We start from the raw sequence: 22,353 nt of genomic DNA, 5'->3' as shown, positions 1-22,353 counted from the left end.
TGGATGGAGAATCTGTCATTTCCAGTGACTTCCCCCAGCAGTTCCTGCTATAAAATTGATCAAGCTGGGTATAACTAAGATACTTATAAATAGTCAGTAAAATTGCTTTCTTTTGATGCAGAAACAGTCATATAGGGCAGTCATATGGACAGAACATATAGTTAACATGGTTAGAAGGTATTTTGGAAGTAATTTAATATAATCAATAGCAATGTGTGCGGTGGAAAAGTCCCATGGGACAAAAGCCCAGTCGGACTATAAGAATTCATTAGAATGGCATTTCAGAGAGTCTTATCTGACCCATCTGAAGACAGTGTCACAAGCAATGGAGACTCACATCAACATCCAGACAGTAACCAGCCGTTCTGTTTCAGACTCAGTTCCCCACCTAAATATTACCCTATGCAAAAGATGCCAATAAACTGTGAATGTCCGTACAACATACCCACAGTACCAAGTACCACTTATTCATAGTTATGCCAAGGTTCTGCAAGATAATAACAATATGATACATCTGCCAGTGCTTAAATAAAATGAGAGCTGCATTTGATACCAATTGTGAAACTGATTATATTAGCTGTATTTCAGCATGGGAAAAGCTGCTTAAGTTCAAAATGCCCGAGTTAACTGAAAAACAGGAAATAACTTGAGGCATCAGTGCCTCTAGAAATTTAATTGCTCAACTGAAGAACAACTGGTCTGTGAGCAGATGCAGTATGAAGTCAGCATTAATTAATTCAGTTAAAGCATTACAAGCGAGTAAGCTGCACAACAAAAACAAAATCTTGTGAAGAAAACTCACTTTAAAAACCCAGTTTGCGTGTGTTCAACATACAGAACAGCAAAACTTATGGTAGAGTAACATTATAGCAATGCTGCTTTTATTTCCACTTGAATATTAACTCCATGGAAATTGATTTTTAAAACTTTTCTGGGCTGGAACATCTTTGTATGTGTTTATACAGCACTTAAAAATGTGACACTTTCTAACCTCAGATAATCATAATACATACAAACAGCTACAAAAATCACAGAAAATACATTGGACATAACAATCTCTAACGACAAACAGAACACCACTGCTTTCGGTAGATGAGAATTCATGCTCACATAATAGCCTTTAAACACAACTGTTGTTCCCTTCTCCAACTGTCTCCTGATAAATAAGACATGACACCACAGCAGACAGAAGTTTCATTCAAGATTTCTAAGCCATGATGGTTTAAACAATATGCGATATACTTCTCTAAGATAAGGTTTTTAAGAGAAGAAATAAGGCCTCATCTAAACACTATACATTACAAGAAAACAAGAAAGTACTAGCAGAATACTGAGGCACTTGAGCAGAATTCTTCCAAGCATACAATTTTTGCTATCATTCAGATTTTCAGTAAGTACTACTAGTATCCCAAACCCCAAGACTGTTTATTCTTAGCAATTCTTCTACAGGGAACCCCTGAACACATTATAGAGAGTGATGGTAACAGCATACTTACAAACATATGCAGACATATATACAGAAGCATGCTTTCAGCTAACTGTTCAAGAAGTGTCTAAGCAAAGTGGAGTGAAATGAATGAGTATTGGACAATGCATGTCAGTACAACTCTGGTTACTTCTAAGTAACTTTGAGTCCTTAAGTGGTAGATCCATTCTAAACATCTCACACATACAGAGGCAGCTCACAGTACTCCATACATAAGCACCTGAGCACAGCCCCACCAAACCCAGCATAATTTCTAGATGCGTCAGTAACAGAGATGTGCTTTGTGAATATTGGAAAGGAGTTGTGCATTTCTAAGAAACAGAAACCCTGATACTGAGGTCAATGATGAAGGTTTGACTATAGTGGAGTCTGCTTTTATCACCTGAGGCTGCTTCACTTTCAGTGACTCATTCGAGGTGCAGACTCTGTTCTTCATTTTAATACTTTTTATAATGATAACTGCTTTAAATGAAACCTGCTCAGTACTCTGCATAGCATTTGCAAGTAAGGATATTTATCCCAACATGATATAGCTTAGTACTTGTCTCCTTAAAGTTTGAGAAGTATGAACTATCAAAAGATGTTACTGCAGTATCACTCATAGAAAGAAAGACCTGAGATGGGATTAGTTGCACATAATAGGAGCTGTATGGCACTTCAGCTCTTCTGAAAAAGTATGACACTCTTTTATCAAGTCAAGGTACACCAAAATTTAGCCAAGTATCCTGGGAATGCAGTGCACTATTCTCTCTAGACTGAGAAGGCACTCAGACAGTCCAACGCGCTTGAGGCGTGAAAGAGCATGCCAGGAACAAAGAGTTTGCAAGGACGAAGGAAGGAGTTTCCCATCCCAGTAGCTCCAGCACTAAGCTGAATTCATCTGAAGCACTACTGTATCAAGCAGCTCAATCTATGCATCACAGAAACAGCTCCTCCCAGTTATACAATGGGTGAATGCCATTTCCAGTAAGAACACAACAGTAGAAACAGAGTTCAGTAAAGACAAGTGTTTCCCTGCATGAACTAGTCTTCAGTGATCTCCCACAGCAGAAAGGGAGATACGTGGGCTGGCAGCAGAGGAGGGGAACAGAAAGGAAAAAAATGCTGTTGGGGGAGGCATCACTACCTTGGGGGAGGAAACAGACCTGTCCTCTTCGATAGAATACCTTGTATGGCTGCTTTGGGCATAGTGCAAGAAGCTCCATTGCCAAAAAACAAGTGTGATGACAACCAAAGACAAAAAACAAATATTTATTGCAAATGGCACTCAGAAAGAAGGATAAATGAAACCTACTCTGCTATAAGCTTCAGTTCTTTGCAAGTATTAAATATCAGGAAGTAAAAACATGAAAACCTTTCTCTTGAGAAAGAGTCCTAACATCACCATCATCAGGATGCTAAGATTCCAGAAATAAATGCAGATACAGCAACTCTGCAGAGCCAGCCATGTCCTATTATCACATTACTTTTTAGATCAAACAACTGAGGTCTTAGAATGGGTGTGGACTAGGGGTATCAATGACATATAAACCTTGACATGCTGGTTTTTTTGGATTGAGAAACTTCAAGAATGTTGTGAGATTTACTAGCCTGTAGTTTCCTGATTTCCCATGAAATATCTCTAAAAACAGAAAAACAGGGTAGACCTCCTAATCTTCCAGTACTAAGGAACTTTTATGCCACAGAAGGACTAGTAGCTTTGATAAGCTAATCTTAAATAAAATAATCTCCAGACAGTTCGGTCCTGCACTAGGCATCTACCTTCCTAAAAGTGCTAGAGCATTACACTAATAAGGTACATCATTTGAAGTAGACAATAAGATAAATACCTCATTTAAATTACTATATTTAATGTCATCTTTTCTCAGTATTTAATTACATATGGGCAATTTTTACTTATATCTCTATAAGCATGGAGCAATGAGAGTCAAAGAATCAAATATATGAATTCTAAAACAATCAAAACGTCTAAGGAAAATATTAGCAGTGCAGCTTTTAGCACTGGAGTCAGTCCCCACTTTGCAAAAACTAAGCAGTTTTTCTTATGCCAACTTAATCCTTAAACTGCCCAGTACACAACTCTTTGAGCTTCTCTAAAACAACCAATAATTATCCCTATAAGTAAAAAATGGACACTAATTGTGTTCATGTGCAACACTTTCGTTACCAACTATTACACAGCATCAAAACATGAATTCTGTACTGAAGTATGAAAAAGGCTAATCAGTTAAGGAATTCTTTTTTAACAGTGCTAGAAAAGAAGAAAGGTTCACACCAAACTTTTCCAAGAAGTTTTCTGCAGAATCTTTCCATCTCCACTAATAGCCACACCTTTACCAAAAAGAAATGCTTTTCTGTGTTCAGAAGACACACTTCAAGTACAAGTGAATATCTTTCATTGCAGCTTGTAAAATAATGATAGGGCCCTCTAAAAATGTTTGTCTATGAGAAACAAAAGTTAGTCAGAAGAATCTAACATGCATGCATCACTTTTTCTCTCCAGTAGGAAATAATGTAAACATTAAGTCATTTTTTTGTGTACTTCAGAGAAATTTACTTACAGACTTCGAAGCAGTGCTAATATATTGCATCACCATTTCTTTTTTGGTATTAAAATCCTTTTCTCTCAATGGCATCTTCTTGTCTTCATTTAAATTCATATCTTCCTACAATGGGAGGGGGGAAAAAAAAAAAAGCTTTAAATGTCATCCAGCAACACAGTTGTTTAACTACAAGAGACTGATTTAAAAAAATAAAGACACAAAAATAAGAACTTGAGCAAATGAAAGCTGTTACACAAAAAACTTTTCAAAAGTTACATGTTACTAACAACCGTAAAAATCCTTATCCATCTTCCCTAGCAACTCAGACTAAAAAAACCAGTCAACTATGCCAGGATGAACAAGTGCATCACAACCATTACTAGCATAATCTCTTCTTAGAAATCATCTACAGTTTCACATACACACACACACACACACACACACTAAACTACAGAAAAGCATTATTTAACACTTCCTAAAACATTTATAAATGTACTCAAACCAGTCTCTTAGAAAGATCTTTTTAATGATATATCCATTTGTTCTATAATTATGTTCCTCAGTTCCCAAATACTTAGTCCTGGACAGCGGAATCTGCTTTGCACTGAGAGTAGTTCCCAAAATAATATTCACCTTTGCAATAGGTAAGGCCCAAATTCTTGACGATTTCATCATTAAATCAACAACTTCAACTGTTACCAAAACCCCATCACAATTCATTCATTCCAACATAAACCCAGAGGTCAAAAAGACGAGATGCGCATTCAAAGCCACACAGCAGCTATTCATTGACATTTCTGACACAGAGACTTCTGTTCCAGCCTAGAAATGCTCTGATCATTGTAATCAGTTCCACATCTGTGAGAAATGAAATTTCCTATCATGATGGATGTAAAAAAAAAAAAAAAAAAAGAGGCTTTAAGAAACAATTTAGGCATGAGCACATGCAGCCTTACTATGGTCACCCAAGCTTAGCAAGAATTACTGCAGTTATTTTCAGCTGAGACTCACGAGGTGAATCCCCACCAGCTTTGGCAGGAGCAATGCTACAAAATCAGTGGGTAACCATCTTAATAACAAGGCTATTTCACCTAGTCAGAAATCAAAGACAGACAAACAGCAAGCAAACTCATAACCTTAAAATTTTAAGAAAAAAAAGCCTAAAGACCAAAATTTTACACTACACTGAAACTTGTTTCCTTGTCTTTCGCTAGTTTCCATATTGAATATGATAGAATCAAGCACAGTTCCTAGAAACATTTAGAGTTTTGTATAAATCCGAACTGTGAGAAGACATTGCAGAAAATGCTTGACCCTTTAAGTTGAACTTCTTCAAAGTACAATTAGGGCAATTTTGTGTAGATTCTGGATTCCCCCCCCCCAAAAGTTAGTTTCCTTTCTTTAAGGACTAGAAAAAGTTCCTTACTTCAGTCTAGTATGCATTTAAATTATTACTTATTATTTATTTGATACTATATAGTGTTTTTATAGTATCAGATTTGTATATTTGATACTATATATACACTATATAATTATTTGATATTTTTAGTATCAAATAAGTACAGTGTGCATGCTGTAAAAAGTTCTTTCATTCAAGCAATAATAATATAGCATTTTGCCTCCTTGGCAGCTAGCTTGCTTATTTGCGTTACTTCCTACATCTGAAAGTCAATGTAAAACATCTTTATCTAAACGAGCTGCAAGAAAGGAGGCTACACATCGTTAATCTTTTCTCATAGTTCTGCTCCTCAAAATAGTGTATTCCTTTGATCAAAAAATTCATAGAGAAACTATTTGCTTAGGCCCAAACCAAAATTCTAGCAGTGCATAAGGACACACATATTCCTGAATATTTTGCAAGTTACCTCATACTAAATTAAATGTTGTGGGCATTATCTTGAATGGGCATGCTGCATTTTCTAGCTTTTCTTGGATGAAAGGCAAACAAGAAACTACTATGATTTATTTAATGATGGGAAACCTGATAAGATCCAAAAATGCCGCATGGGCTCAAAAATTCATACTAAAATTAAAAAAAAACAAAACAAAACCAGGCTTAAATACACATACATTAAAAACACTGTTAGGATCATATATTATATGCAAAGAAATCATTTTCTTCCAAGACATAAGAAAGTGGAAATTTTCTTTTCTGTGTATACACCGTTTGGAAAAAAGTGAAAGATATTTAAAGTTACCTGTCTCTATCAAAGATTACAAAAGTCACTGCAGCTTTTTTAAGATGAGAAAGAACACAACCACCCACAAAAAGTAGTGCCTTTAGTATTTCAGAAACAAAAACCTAAAGTAATTGTCTGCTCAAAGGAAGGGTACATGAAGGCTGTTAAGCATGCTGTTAAATGGTCAGGTGGAAACCCAAAAATTTATACCAGTTGCACAACAAATCAATCTAAATATTTTAATTTACTGGTCAAGCATTTAGCAGTTAATTACATAACTAGGCAGGACTTTTACAATTCATCAGTGAATTCTGACATTGATATATGGGTTTGGACATAAAGATTTGGGGACCGCTAAAAAGCATTTAAAATAAGGACAAGTAAGGAAGTTCTTTTCAATTTACTACTTTAAATATTTTTTCAATAACAAATTCTTTCAAAGCCAGAAAAATACTACAATCTTAAGTTCTCAACAACTGCTCAAAAATCTTTACGCCTTATCTAAGACATTTCCTTAGCTTAGAATTGGGGGGGGGGGGGGGGGGGGGGGGGATCAAAATCAATCAGATTGCCAAAACTACTACAATGTTAGGATTCCCTCTAGCTTTTCATTTGTTATCCTAGCTTGTTACAGGTATTTCTCATCTTATGTAGTATTTCAGTTTAATTAATTACCTTCAATTAAATGCACAACATATTTATGACTATTCTTATTACCAGGCAACACATCTGTTGAGATACACAAATGGCAACCCATACTGTAAATTACTAAAATCAAGTCCAACTTGACATTACCAGATAAATTTACAGTTTTCTGCAAGTTCCAATAAATGTCTTTGGAACGCTGTGCCTCAGCATTCTTCTCCACAGGGATGTAATTGTATAGCAATACTGGCTTCAAATGAAAATACACTTTACATGTATATTTAATAAGGGTAGCTGTATTTTATTTAATACTTAAATTGTATTTTTAAAACCTACATAAACACAAATGTAAGAACACTGAAACCAAAGTATTCCATTTTAAATTTCAAAAAAATATATGGCTAGGTCTTTCTCAGTGTTTCCTGAGAGTTATCACATCTTCAGTACCGTGCCTGCAACATACCACAAGTTTTTTTTTCATAACATTGAAATGCATGTATATCCTACCTAAGGAGGAAGGAAAACAAACAAACAAAAAAAAGCTTTTCACATTAGCCTGTAGCTACTGCAAAGTTCATTCTTCTGTTTAAAGCAGTTTTGCACTTCTTTCAGACTTGCTCTTTTCATTTTTCTGAAAAATAACTTCTGAACTTAAATAACAAGGAGAAAACAAAGGGCTTGGTTTTCCTGAAAAAAATATCTACCTTCTAATCATATTAAAAAAAATAATAATAAAATAAAAAAAGGGGAAGCAAGAAACCTATCAGTACAAACTATATTCCATAATCCTAGATGTAACGGCAGGTTTATTTATAGGAAATATTCAGTCTGTGTGTGCAGTAAGAAGTAATTTCTTTGTTGTTGTTTTTAATAAATCAAACATCATTAAAGCAATTGATTTATACAGATTAGAAGTATTCAGCAGTACAAAGGGCACGTCAGATGTGGCTTAGTTTATAAAATACTTCATTTCTTTTATGTCTTCTTAAATCGTTTAAAGTTATTCTATAGGTGAGCAATACCTCTTTGTAAAATAAGTCATTTCACATAGATGTTTTCCTAATAGCACTAACAGAAATGAAAGGAGCTAAATGACAGTTAATTATTAGCTTTAACTGTCCAGTTTTAGGAGCTCTTTCATAACTTTTGCTATCAAAACCACTCAGGATGCCACTGTATAAAAGGTTGGCAGAAGGAAGCAGTACGTATCCAGGAAAACCCAAAGTATAATGTAACGCACTCAGTGAAACTTCAGAATTCAGAAACTGCTCCCTTCAGTACTAACCAACTGACTATTTTTATTGTGTGCAAAATTAACTCTAAAAGCCTACCTACAACATTCAAATTGTTCACCACCCCCCCAAAATCACTTCATTTGATCAGAACAGCAAACTAGAGCCTACAATATATAATTAGCTATGTAATATACTGTGACTGAACTAGCTTTATTCCAGTCCATTTGAGTGTGGATAATCTGAAGAATCCTTTCTATATTACATGTTATAGCTAAAATAACACTGATAAAGTAGTTTATCAAAGACAGTTTAAGTGCTTTGTTATTCAACAAAACTAGAAAAGCATTCAAATTATCCAGGATGTCATCATTACTTTAACATATTTTTGCGAAGTACTTATAAAATTGGAATTAATTGCTTCAGGATCCATGGATTATAAGCATTTCTGTTTACCTAGACACACAGTAGTAGGTTTCTGTGATGGGTTAACCCTGGCTGGATGCCAGGTGCCCACCAGAGCCGTTCTATCACTCCCCCTCCTTCTTCACTGGACAGGGGAGAGAAAATATAACAAAGAGCTTGTGGGTCGAGATAAGGACAGGAGAGATCACTCACCAATTACCATCACGGGCAAAACAGACTCAGTCTGGGGAAAATTAGCTTGATTTATTACAAATCAACCAGAGTAGGGTAATGAGAAATAAAACCAAATCTCAGAACACCTTCCCTCCACCCCTCCCTTCTTCCCGGGCACAACTTCACTCCCGGATTCTCTACCAACCCCCCAGCGGCACAGGGGGACGGGGATGGGGTTTACGGTCAGTTCATCACACGTTATTTTCTGCCGCTTCATCCTCCTCAGGGGGAGGACTCATCACACTCTTCCCCTGCTCCAGCGTGGGGTCCCACCCACGGGAGACAGTCCTCCACGAACTTCTCCAACGCGGGTCCTTCCCACGGGCTGCAGTTCTTCACGAACTGCTCCAGCATGGGTCCTTTCCACGGTGTGCAGTCCTTCAGGCACAGACTGCTCCAGCGTGGGCCCCCCACGGGGTCACAAGTCCTGCCAGAAAACCTGCTCCGTGGGCTCCTCTCTCCACAGATCCGCAGGTCCTGCCAGGAGCCTGCTTCAGCGCAGGATTCCCACGGGGTCACAGCCTCCTTCGGGAACCCACCTGCTCCGGCGTGGGGTCCTCCACGGGCTGCAGGTGGATATCTGCTCCACCGTGGACCTCCATGGACTGCAGGGGGACAGCCTGCCTCACCAGGGTCTTCACCACGGGCTGCAGGGGAATCTCTGCTCCGGCGCCTGGAGCACCTCCTCCCCCTCCTTCACTGACCTTGGTGTCCGCAGGGTTGTTTCTCTTACATGTTCTCACTCCTCTCTCCGGCTGGCGATTACCATCTGTCCCAACTTTTTTCCTTCTTAAAAATGTTATCACAGAGGCGTTACCACTACCACTGATTGGCTCGGCCTTGGCCGGCGGCGGGTCCGTCTTAGGGCTGGCTGGTATGGGCTCTCTCGAACACAGGGGAAGCTTCCAGCAGCTTCTTACAGAAGCCACCCCTGTAACCCCCCCCGCTACCAAAACCTTGCCACACAAAGCCAATACAGGATTTATTTATTCCTTTTTTTATGGCATAGTCTCAACATCACACACTATCCTACACCAGAATCTCTGTGGGATGGTAGAGAAATACAACCTACGCCTAGGTAGCAGGGAGTGTGTGCAGGGAGGCATTCCTTCAAGTTTTATAAAAAAACCTCTTCCATTTCCTAATATTTGAGCAACTAGCATTCACAGTGAACTTTCTTAACAGAAGTAAAATATCCTAGACACCGAGGTAAACCAAGAAAAATGAACCATGTGAGAACAAGTACAAATACAAAAGTTGGTAATGCAGTAAATTAGTCCTCCCCTTCAGAAGCTTAACCATGAAAATCCTGAATCCTGTCTCTCAGTCATAGCTCTCAACAGTTCCACAAAAGCATCTTCAAAACCAAACTAACATTATTGAGTACTAGGAATTACAAATTCCATAAAGGTACTTCTCTCATAGCACATTTAATTTCCTCCACATCCCAGCCCCTGGTAGTCCTTTTGTGTTTCAAGAGTTACTTGTTACTTGCTGTGAGGCAGAGAAGGAAATAACCTAGGCATCAGTCTCCTTGTTAATGTCCTCTTGTGCTCTTCAGATTGCAGTCACTCTCTTCTCTCATGGCCATTCCATGTTTAGTTTTCAATTGCCCAAAATGCCATCATCATGATGACAAAAAACCTCAACATATTGAGGTGGTACCAATGCCACATGATCTTTCCAGCAAGCGACTGCTCTTTTGTAGCACAGTAACAATAACAGCTAAGGAAGGAAGGAAGCAAATTTGAGACAGCATGTGCAGACAAAAGCTGCTTCGGAGGCAGGAACCTTAAGTCCTTTTTGTGCAAGAGTGACATGGAATATAGGTTCAGAACAAAACCCTGCTATGACATTCAAGGCATAAAATGCTTTTGTAAAAGTTTCAGGTTGTCTTGAAAGCAAGCAGGATTCCCCATTTCTTGTTGCTCCTCAAAATCTGTTGCATAGTATCACTTCTAATAATCAAAACCCTTTACTTTCCATTTTAAATATACTGGGAAGAAAATCTTGTCAAAGTAATTCAAAGACTTCATCCCCTGAGAAACGCCCTAAAAAACACGTAACAACAACATTAATAATTCAGGTAAAGATCAGAACACATGCACAAAAGAACGCTCCACCTGTCAGTTAGTCACACTGTCATTCTTTAAATAAAAGAAATCAGCGTAAGACTCTTACCATCATTTTTTCAAACAACGCTATGATTTCTCTTTCCGACATGGGTTTTGGAGCAAAATCCTCCGTATCCATAGGTGTGGATGACCAATCTGTAGAATGTGACTGTTTCATATGCGGCAGAGGAGGTCTTTCCTTTTTACTTCCTGGAATTCTTATACTTGCAAATCTATCCAACTGAAAACAGAAGAGGTATAAGATATCACATACTGTTTCCATTCTATGTAACCCTAATTAAGATGGGTGTTCTTGGAAGCTTAACATCCTTACTTTTCTGTGGTAACTGGCCTGTTATTTAAGTGTCTTATTTTAAAGGGTTTTCATACAGATACATATAACGGTCAGTTGCCTCAGCACTTGAGTTAACAGACCAGAATCCCATTACATTATGGAGAAATCATGCAGAACATGAGAATTTTACAGAAAGTTTGGAGGAAAAGATATCTACAAAACTGATTTATGAAGAGTTCTTCCCAACCATTACATGTAGAATATGAAAAAGCAGGCTTATTTACCGAAAGCATAGTTTTAAAATGTTTTTTGTTACTCTGAAACAGCTGTACTCCTGACATTGTATTAGAATATACAGATATACAAATAAGCTACTTTTTATTAAAAGACAAGTTAGCATAACTAAGACACTGTTCTATTTATTTTTTATTTGCACTATGTTATCCAAAACTTAGTGCCTTTCTGTGCTCCAATTATTTAGAAATTCATTTAGGAGAAGCATAAAAAACACCAGTTCCTTTAATAAAGTAGGATACATTCACAGTTTCATGAATAATCCTTAGGACTTATCACCAACATGAGACAGTTGCTCTGACTTTACCCCTTCAAGAGCCAAAAAACTTCTTTGGAAAATTGTTTTGGGTTGTAGGGTTTTTTTACTGGCTAGATATTTATTAGTTCTTCAATAAAGACTTACTAAGTGAAATTTTAAACATTTTCATTGTTAGAGCTTGTGTTTTAATGTATATGGGCAAGGACCAACAGAACACAAAAGCAGCTGACATACTCAATGAGATGCATTAAATCTTAATCATCTTTGTAGCAGCCTTTTGAACAGATGTGAACAGCAATATTACACTTGTCAACACAGAAGAAAGTTACAGTAGCATTTGATGCATAAGAGATTTTGGACAAGATTTCAACCATATCAATAGACTTACATCTTTGAAATGCTATGCAAAAATATTCTGAGGCTTCAATATATCTTGAAGATAAGTATCTTGAGATATCTTAATAAGTACATCAAAGTTACCAAACTAAATGACAAATGAAGTTATTATAGCATCTGTGGAATTAAGATCAGAGAGAGCAAAGAAAATTAGTAGCAAAAATTGGGTACAAGTGTTCCACTCTAGTCAGAGCAAGAATTGACTATTAGACATCCATTAAGAGAGGTTTAGAGGAAAACAAAAAAGACTTTAATTCTTCCTGTTCAAAACTGAAAAGGAACAGTTTTTGGAACATAGAAAAGATTATAAGCCATTCACATACAGATGGTTGAAGAACATGCAAAAGCAGAAAATTAATATAGCATAAACATAAAAGAGCTCAGCATGGATGATGGGGCCCTGCAGTGTCATATCAAACCAGAAGGCAACAAGAAAAGCACACTCTACAGGAATGATTACATAGGCAAGACCCAGGAAGAAAGAGAATGCAACAAAAGCAAAAGGGAGGGTAACATCATCATTGGAAGCGAAGTATAGAGTCATCAGTGGCAAAAACCATCTTACAACTTGACCAGACAGCAATTTCCCTTCCTGTCTTTAAAATCAGAAGTCTATGGTAAGTATGGGGAGATGAAGCCAGATTGCAAAATGCAGTGACTAGACTGGAATCTTAAAAAAATCATAGTATATCAGATTTCTCTTCTCAAACAATGGCTTTCACAGAGCACTGATGAAAGGCAGCACACCTGCTCCAAAGAACGACTTAGCCAGTCGCTTCTCCATGCCCCACTGTTCACTATCAATTGCGTAACCTAAGAAACAAACCATTACATTTGAAGATTCTTTGTATGCAGACTTGAAGCAGGGGTAGAGGGAAGATACTTTGGCTGAAATAACAGATTTCAGCCCATGGTTCAGTCAGCAGAGAATTGACTAAATTAGGTTTAAGAGAGGTGTGCCCTACACTTCTTATCCCATCTCTCCTGAAAAATCTCAGCTCCTTCCTTACAGTCTGTGTTCCCCAAGTGTCCCCTCTTCCTTCCCCTGCTCCACACAGCAGCAGCAGTAGCAGTTCTGGCCAGGCAGAAACACCCTGGTCTCTGCCGTGAAATACCCCACGCAGTCCCGGAGCTACTCTTGTTCCACTAGGAACAGGCAGCACCAATTCAGGGATGAGAGCCCATTCATCCTTGAAAAGGGATATTTCACTTCCTTTCACCTGTTCACATTTTTACTTTTCACTTGTTCACATTTTTGGTTTATGCTTTGTTTTTAAGCACCTCTTGAATGTTAGACTGAATGGTAGATGTTTTGCAACATTACAGATTAGGCCGTAACATTCATATTCCCCACATTCACCAAATCCTATACCACTTGTCCTAGAGGAGGGAAGCACACTCTTGGAATATATTTGATCAGGCAGAACATATAAGACAAAGTGAGATACTAGGATTATAAGCACATTTAAACATGTGTCAAACAAATTACTTTAAATAATTTAGAACAATGCAGTCTAAAAATAAGATTTCCATACGTTAAAAAAAAGGAAATTCACAAGACCTGCACAGCAGTACAGTGTGGGTATTCTACATACACTTCTCTTTAGAATTATATATTGATAGTGCTTCAAAAAAGTTAATACCTCTCAACATTCCATACAGGCGAATAATTTCATGGTCCACAGAAAGCACTATACAGAAAGAACAGAAATTTCATTGCTTCATTGTAATGAAATCTACCACTGATGCTGCTGGCGATCCCAGCGCATAGAGGAGGAAACGGCAAAAATATAGTTCAATAATCTTCCATGTTACATCAAAAACATTTTAAATCAGCCTAACCAATGGGGAATATCTAAAGTTAGCTTTGATACAAAGTGTCACTACAGTTTAAAGCAGGTGCGACCTTCCATCTTTTCTGAAGATGTCTACCCTCTTTTTGTATTTATTTTACCCATAAATACATACAGACCCATACAGGAGTAGTGCTTTAGGACAGTAATTTTCTGAAAGGGACAAACTTTTCCTTTAAGGTCTTTGTAGGGCCAACATTAAAATTAACCAAAGAATAAACAATGCTTCATATGGTCTTGATACAAAGCATTCCCACAGCAAAGTCTCTTAGACATTCTCCAAACTAGTATCTGTCTTGACACGCTGACGGTACTCAGAGTAGATTTTCCAGAGTTAAGAATTCAAAGGCAATAAGGAGTGAGAAGAAAATAAGAGTGCAATTAAATACTTGTGGGCACTCAAAGGAGAAAGCTAGAATTTTTTTAACACACTATACAAAAACATAACAGGGAATCTTTAAGCAGCTCATTAATTCAAACAACAATCTATTCCTATCATCATAGCACAGTGTTACAGAAGATGAGGAAAACTATAGTTCAGATACATAATCTAAAAAGAAACAATAGTAAAAAAATTAAATACTGAGTACAAAAATACTGCAGAAATATTCATTAAAAACTATTATCTTCTAAATTGTAAAAAAAATTAACTACCCGTGTGACCACAATATAGGCTGCACAGTGGTTGTAATTTTAAAACTTATGTGATATTGAAAGAAGTGAAAGTAACTAAAAAGAAAAGTTAACTCCGGAAAGGAAAAAACATTGAAGGTAGGAAGAGCTTCCTATCCAAAGGTAACCCGAATTCTAGACATAACGCAGAGACACTACTATTTTGTTAGCAAAAACTAACCAAGACAACCCTAAGTCTTTTTTGGTCAAAAGGCAGGGGTTTTGGTTGGTTTGGGGTTTTTTTTAAGGTAGGAGAGAAGAGGAAGACGAGGGAAAAGATAAACAAAAAATTAACTAGGACAGCAGAGAAGCCATTAAACATAATTCACACAGTTCTCATTCCTAAGACTAGATCCCCCAGCACGAAAGGCATGAGGAGTCTTTTCTCATAAACTCAAATTTAAAGCAATGAGCTGTTTGCGTGTATCTTAGCTTTTGTGTCTTTATGCCTCCTACCACCAGAGATCGGAACATCTATAAAGCAGTGTACTTTATTCTGCCAGTTCACATTCTCCAGGAGACAAAAACAGCAAGGCAACTGAAACAAAATCTTAACGTCAGAACTGAAACACAGTGAAAAGTAAACCATGGTCAACACGTGAATGTGAGTTAACATTGTAGTCATACAGTTTGAGTTAAGGCCTAGCCTGGTGATACTGCTCAATTTAGGGTTAAACATTGTACTTCGTCCTTTAAGAAGGACCATTACTCAATAGTTTCACTATGCAAGCCTGATTACCTGATTACGGTGTATAAAGGATGCATGCTTTCCTAAGGACTATGCCCTTGAAGAGGGAACTAAAGACTGATAGAAGGCAACATCCTGCCCCAGAAGGCGGGAAGGCAGGATGACTGCCAAAGTAGCATGAACCAAGGGAAAGGGAAAGGTGGCAGGGGAGGATCTAGACCTCCCACTCAATTCCAGGCTGTAAAAACTTGTCCCCCCACTGCAAGGATCATGTGTGCTAATTTACATAGCAAGCGAGGCTAATTGAAATATAACTGGCTAGTAGTAGATGAGATGGTGAATACTAACCAATGAATGTAAATTTAGGCGGGTTTTTACTAATCATGTAACAGAATCAATACGTTGTTTTTCTATGGTGTGGTGTGCAAGCTTTGTGGATTTACCGCCTGGCACCTGTCTTTGCGCAGACATGAAATAAAGAAAGATCTCGGCTTTGTGTGTAAGATTGGCTCATTGTGTTGTCCTAAAAGCAGATTTGTTACCCGGTGTGCTACAGGCCAATCTCACACACTCAGGAGAGATATTGCTTTATTCTGCGCAGGGTGCTTGGTGGACTTTCCACAAATCAAGCACACCGGATTCATCAGGTGTGTCCCTTTTATACAGCAACAATTGCATCTAATCTATTAAACTACTCTTACCTAGTACATATTCACACTATCTAATGCATATGCATAGGATTACGTAACCATGACACATCAGATGCCTCCTCCACATGCAGGGGGATCTCAGCTGGTCTTCGGTGGTCATTTGAGGAGGTATCCCCTCCTCACTTTGACCGCTAAGTCGCTCTGTATTGGGTCAGTAGTTCATTTTCCTGCCAAGAGGGACGCACCATCCATCAGGAGGAACAGAAAGGATCAGAATTGGTGTTCCAGGTGAGGCACCATTAAACAGGAAGAGTAGAAAAGATCAGAATGATCTTGGCTAACTAACTTAATTTAAAACAGGACTTTCTAATCTACCACAGGATTTTCAATATCTGACATCAATTGCACACCGGGTACCAAACCCTGCTTGTGGGAGGGCACCATGAGACTGTTTTTCAGTAGCATTTTACATTTACCACCCTCAAGATTCTCAGGGAGCCTTGGCAGAAACTCCATTATGGTTCCCTTACACTGTAATAGAGTTTAAAACTGTCTTACAGTAGTGTTTCTTCCACTGCTCTGCTCCACCACAAAGCTCTGTGAAACTACAGCTTCAGAAGTATGGCAGCCAAATCCTACTGACAAGCTCTAGCAGCGTATGAGGTGCAAAGCAAGTTACTGTATGTACACAGTAACTGCTGACAGCATCTGCACAGGGAAAAATTGTCTCAATAATCACCTGGCAGGCAAGGTATGTGAGTGAATGATGAAGTTCTCACATGACTTTAAATATAAAAAAATTGTGCACACAGTACCAAAAAGATCTGAGCTGCACTTTTTTATTACTAATAGTACAAGAAAATGTGATCACTTATTTCAAAGGTGGTATTATCAGACCAATATTCAAATCCCATAGGGATTTAATTTCTAAGGAATATTTTTAAAAACAGCAACATTAAAGAAATTGCTTGAAAGAAAACAACTGACACAGGTAGGACATATCAAAAGTTGTCTTCAATGCCCATTATCTGTAGGAAGGACGAGAGGAAAGGAGATGCACCCAGTGGGATAAAGACTAAAGGAAAGGACTGTCTCTTCAGTCTATGTGCTAAAGAGCCCATCTGCTCACAAAGAGAAGAGCACAGAAAGACAATGGTGGGTGGTGGAACCCAAATAATACCTTCACCTGTCTCTTCCCAAACTCATTACAGGAACCATTAACCCATCAAACTTTTATCTCTGCAAGCCCAGGAGAACACAGAGGCACAGTAACAGGTGGGAGGAACCCAAATTATTGATTCATAGGAAGGGACATGCTGTCTAGGCTCCTCCCAAGGCTATCCCACCAAAGCCTCTGCCCTATGTCCAGGTCTGACAACCACCCCATGAGTCAACACGATCAGCTCTCCAGAGCACCTTTCAGGCTGAGGGCTGTTACTTTTTTAAGGGTATAAGACACACTATGGGATGAAGAAGAAAAACATTTTGGGATTGTGCAAGACTTATTTTGCAATGTTTAAGGGAAGAACCAAAGGCAGGGAAAAGGATGGATCTCAGTGATTTGGAGAGGAACAAGCATGGGAAAATGATAGGATATGGGGATAAAAAGGGCCAGTTGTGTGTAAACAGTTTGCTAGTTGGTACACTTCTGTGGCCATGTCCTGTACCTCAACCAGCACCATCTGTCCTACCTTATTAAATTCTATTTCCAACTATTTTCCTGGGCGAGATGCTCTACTTTGTGTGCACATTTGTATGAAGGCCCATGTGTCAGCAACAGGATCAGACCATGAGTCAGAGGGACCACAGACCAGCAACTGGAGCTACAGCAGCCTCGCCTCTGCTGGGTGACAGGATTAATTTCCCCCCTTACATTTTCCTTCCCTCACAGAACAAAGGATTTATTTTACCCAATAGGGCTCACACTTTCATAGACACCTTGCCAGTAAGATCAGATATTCTTAGCATAGGAACAATTTTTGCTACTTGAAATACTAGAAACATTCATAGAGTCATTTAGGTTGGAAAAGACCCTTAAGATCATCGAGTCCAAATGGGCTTAAAAAGCCCACAAACCTGCTATCAAGTGTTATACGACGATCTCCGTCACTGTTTGAAAATACTAACGGTATTCTAGATGTTCTCAAAATATATAGAAAGCCATGATACATAGTACTAAGGAAAGAGATAAAATGACAAGGCTAGATAAGCAGCATTCACACCCTCAGAGCTGATTTCAGGCTGACTGCAAATCAGGTACCAGAATTTGAATCACTGGTAGCAAGAATAATAGCTGTACGAGCCAAAATGAAGCAACCATCACAGGACGAGTGGCGAAGTTTTATTTTGTTCTTATTTCATAGGCTCTCTGTTATTCCACTGAGAGCCTGTGAAATAAGAAAGTGATTTCATGCACACACCATGGACCGGAAAATCAAAGTTACGAAGAGATCCACAATACAAACCTTCTGGCTCATCACACTTTCTGATAAGGTCCCTAGAAAATACATCTATTATTTGTGCTCTCAGTTTGATCTTAGTGATGACTTCTTATACCATTCTCTGTAAGACAATAGTGTCTATTGAACTTACACACTTGATAATGCAGGAATCAATGGATTAGTTATTGCTAGACTAATTGCTGGCTCAACAGCTTATGAAGACATCACCTCCTAACAGAGCTGCTATGCATGCAGGAATGAAAGGTATTACTTCCCTGCCATCCTGCATCCCTCATACCCTCCCCACCCCCTTAATTAACACATCAGATCATCTATTGATATATTAAGAAATTCCTCAAAAATAAAACCCAACAGATGCATGTCTAACCACATTCATGATCACTGAAAGAATTCCCTAGTTCTGCCATTGCTTCATTCCAGCCTTCATTCAATGTCTTTCTCAGTAAGAAAGGACAGCCAGTCAGATGAGAATGGGACATCCACTGAAAAACCTGATGGCACCAGCTACTACTGAGGGAACAAGACTTGCTAAGGGAATTTTCATAGGACTATCCATCTTTGAGGCTGTTAACAACTGGAGGTCATGTTTAACACAAAACTGACATATGCAGAATGCCCAGTCAGCCAACAAATTCAGTATCATTCTTATAAATACAGATGCTCTATTTAAAAGCAGAGTTTTAATTGCTTTGTATTGTTGAATTTGAACCAAGTGTAAAAACCAAATACCGCAATAGATTCTCAATCATTTTTACTTCAAGTTATTGTTGTAACTCTCAAAACTGTAGTGCTTACAACTCAGCATCCAGTTAACTGAACAATTTATGTTGAAGGTGATTAACCATTTGCAGACAGTAACTCCTAGAATAACCCAAACACGAGAAAACAGTTATTTTCTGAGGGATGCTACTAACACCTCTGCTTTGTGAATGTTCTGAGAACCAACAAATGAAGCTGAATTGACTAGCATGGCTGGTCTTATTTACGATCACAGAGGGGAAGTGGGTAGCGAATAAGGGAAATAATCTAGCAGCAGAGGTTACCTACATCGAGGACAGAACATGACATATCTGGGTTTTACCTTTCTTCTCCATATCCACACTGAAGCCCTCAGACCCAAACAGGCAATGGAACATTAAGCACAACACCAGAAAAAACAATAAATACTAGGAGGTTTTTGTAGAACAACTTCCAACAGCGTTTAATGAGACTTTTACTGAGATAATTTGGACTATGAATGTTGGTATCAATGCAACTTGACTAACAACAGCTGTTTATGGTATACAGATTAGACTCGTAAAAAGAGACTAAAAATTTATTTTTGACTTTGCATATAAAGCGTGTTTCTTATTGCCCATATTTGGAGCAAAAGCTTGCATGCAACATCTTGTAGGCCTCCAAAGTTAAGTTACTATGCACACTGTCCGCATATCTAGCCAAGGATTTTATCTAAAAAGGGATGCTAACCATACTTAGAGTGGTGGACCTAATCAAATATCTCATCACTAGCTGAGCAACCTACATTTTAAGTACACAAACACTATGAACATAAGCTATATTTCTTTATAAACACTGTTTAGACTGTATTTACTGCAGTGATTGGACCCCAGCATTTAGGAAAAAAATAGCTGCTGTACCAAATTAGCAGGTAGCTGATGGAAGAATTAATTATATTTATGCAGGATATGAGAGTCATGAAAGTGGGCCTGTCATAACCAACAGCAAAAGGAGTTTACAGCTGAAACATTATCTGAAGTCATGAAAAAAATTCTTAGAAGAATTCACAAAAAAGCTATCTTTTTCCAAGGTAAGCAGAAGCACAGTACAGTGGCTTTGCCATGGAAGATACACTTCATGATATACTGAAAAAGAAGCAAAGGACTTAAGTTCCTTCATCCACCACAGCCTTTGATTCCTTGGCTTTTCCTTTCTTTTTCATTCTTGGAGACAGGGCTTACCAGATTAAACATGAAGTACATCAGTCTGGATGCAAGCTAACACATCGACTCAACAGCTGCATCATACCGTGTGGATTTGATGTTTCTGGCACTAGCTCTGTGGTTCCTGTACTTTGGTTTAGCACAAAGAACAGTGATGCCTGGAACATGTAAAGCATATAAATCACGTCATGCCAAATCCTCTCACATTAAAGTTGAGGCCAACAGATTTGATGCCCTTGAAACAAGAATAAGAACCGCTGCTGTATCTCTTCATATTCTGTTTCTCCAGCTGTACAAAGCACACCAATCTACACCAATTTCACAAGACAGAAGTGGTAAAATATTATCCTCTGCTACCATCCCAAATCCCTATGCAAAGCTCTGGGATGTTCCTAGAGAAGAAAATTAACCTAAAGGCTCCAGATCAAAATGCTACAAAGCAACGACTGGCTTGGATCTTTGTTTCCTTCACCACGCGAACAGCAAAACTTCCACCCAAGAGAAGTTTATGGAGTATGTATTACTAGAGGATGTCACTGCACTACAGGAAAATCTTTATTCTCAAAGAGTACAACCCAATATCTGACAAAAGTCCTCACTACATGAAATGCGTTGTCTGTCACAAATGAGGTATCACAACTTCTGATACTTCATTATGAAGAGACAGGATTACAGAATTGTTATGATTTAGCCTAAACTGCATTACTAGAAGTACTGAACAGTCTTCTTTCTTCCCCTCCCCACTCCCATTCTCATGAAGAAACACACACACGCATATATGGACCATCAAGACATTCATGACGATCACTCAGCAGAATTTATTAGGAGAGTTCTGATAAGAAATATACAGGTATGAAATCTTCATTTCCTGGCTGAAGGCAGTATTGCTCATAGCTTTGCTCTTTCTCGAGGTGTGCTCACTCTGCCTTGTAGATCTGTAGGACAAAAAGTACTGCCACCCTCAATTTTCAAGTTCACATGTTTTTGACTGCCTGCTATTTATATACTCAGTAAACAGAATTTCACATCCAGAAAATCTGCTCAAGTACTACACCATAGCTCTATCTCCCAGACATTTTGCCAGTTATTCTAGTCGCAGAAACCAACAGCTCAGCCATGAAAGTCTGCTGTAACACCCTGATGCTGACACACGATAAAGAATTTGTAGAACATTAACAACCTAGGAAGGAAGGAGAATACAAAGTCGAACAAATCCTATGGCTTCATTCGAAATAATTATTATTCTTAGTGGATGGGGAACACACAGGAGAATATGAGTTGCATCTATTTATTTCAGTATCTTTGGAAATAAAAGCAAACCACTATTTTCCCTTACCAGCAAAAATACTTCACATAAGATCAAAGAAGTTACTTCCAATGATTCTGAGTCAAAGACCTCTTAACATCTTTTTTTGTCCTCGAAGCTCCAGAAGATTAAAAAAGTATATTCTTCCTCTGACAGCCGAATTGCTCTACAAGGTTAAATTCTTACTATATGAGAAATTCCACTGGTAGCAGTAGAGTTTTTAGTAAAAGAAAGACTTGCATAAACCAAGATACACAGAAGAATCCCTTTCACTAGATGACTTCTTATTCCTAATACGCTCAATCTCCCAGGGATGATTTTACCTTTCTTGAGAGCAAATCATTTAACTAATGATAGAAAATTAAAAGTTAGAGTTTAGACCTGAGCACAGTCACATCTTGAATGTGTAGAACACATTTCACTCTGAATCTTGTTTTGCTATATACATTATACAGCCTTTCTTTTCTTTACAGCTGTTGCTATGAAATCAGTCAACGTAACTGTGCGTTACAAGGACTTTTAGTATATATTTCATTTTTGCCTACATAAGATATCTTTTTCATAAAATTCTGTTAATATGCAGGTTTTTTAATCTTTATGAGCCTTACAAACCGTTTCCTGGAATGGGAAGCACTTGAGACAGAAAACAGGCTTGCTTCCACAGTGATCTTGCAGGTAGATCATTTCTCAGATACCTAC

At 38.1% G+C, this 22,353-nt stretch overlaps 1 protein-coding gene across 1 annotated transcript in view; it reads right to left on the bottom strand.

Moving 5' to 3' along the window:
- The window catches only part of DIAPH3 (diaphanous related formin 3), a 258,871-nt gene that overhangs the window by 214,146 nt on the left and 22,372 nt on the right, over positions 1-22,353 (bottom strand). The window contains exons 3-4 of the mRNA XM_052786020.1: positions 10,907-11,080; positions 4,048-4,152 (exon numbers count right to left, since the gene is read on the bottom strand). Coding sequence (XP_052641980.1) covers positions 4,048-4,152; positions 10,907-11,080 — 279 coding nt within the window. The remainder of the gene's footprint in view (positions 1-4,047; positions 4,153-10,906; positions 11,081-22,353) is intronic.

Source organism: Harpia harpyja, chromosome 4 (assembly GCF_026419915.1).
Source record: "Harpia harpyja isolate bHarHar1 chromosome 4, bHarHar1 primary haplotype, whole genome shotgun sequence".
Lineage (NCBI taxonomy): Eukaryota > Metazoa > Chordata > Aves > Accipitriformes > Accipitridae > Harpia > Harpia harpyja.
The sequence above is the reverse complement of the archived record's forward strand: the minus strand, read 5'-3'. Positions and strand labels throughout refer to the sequence as shown.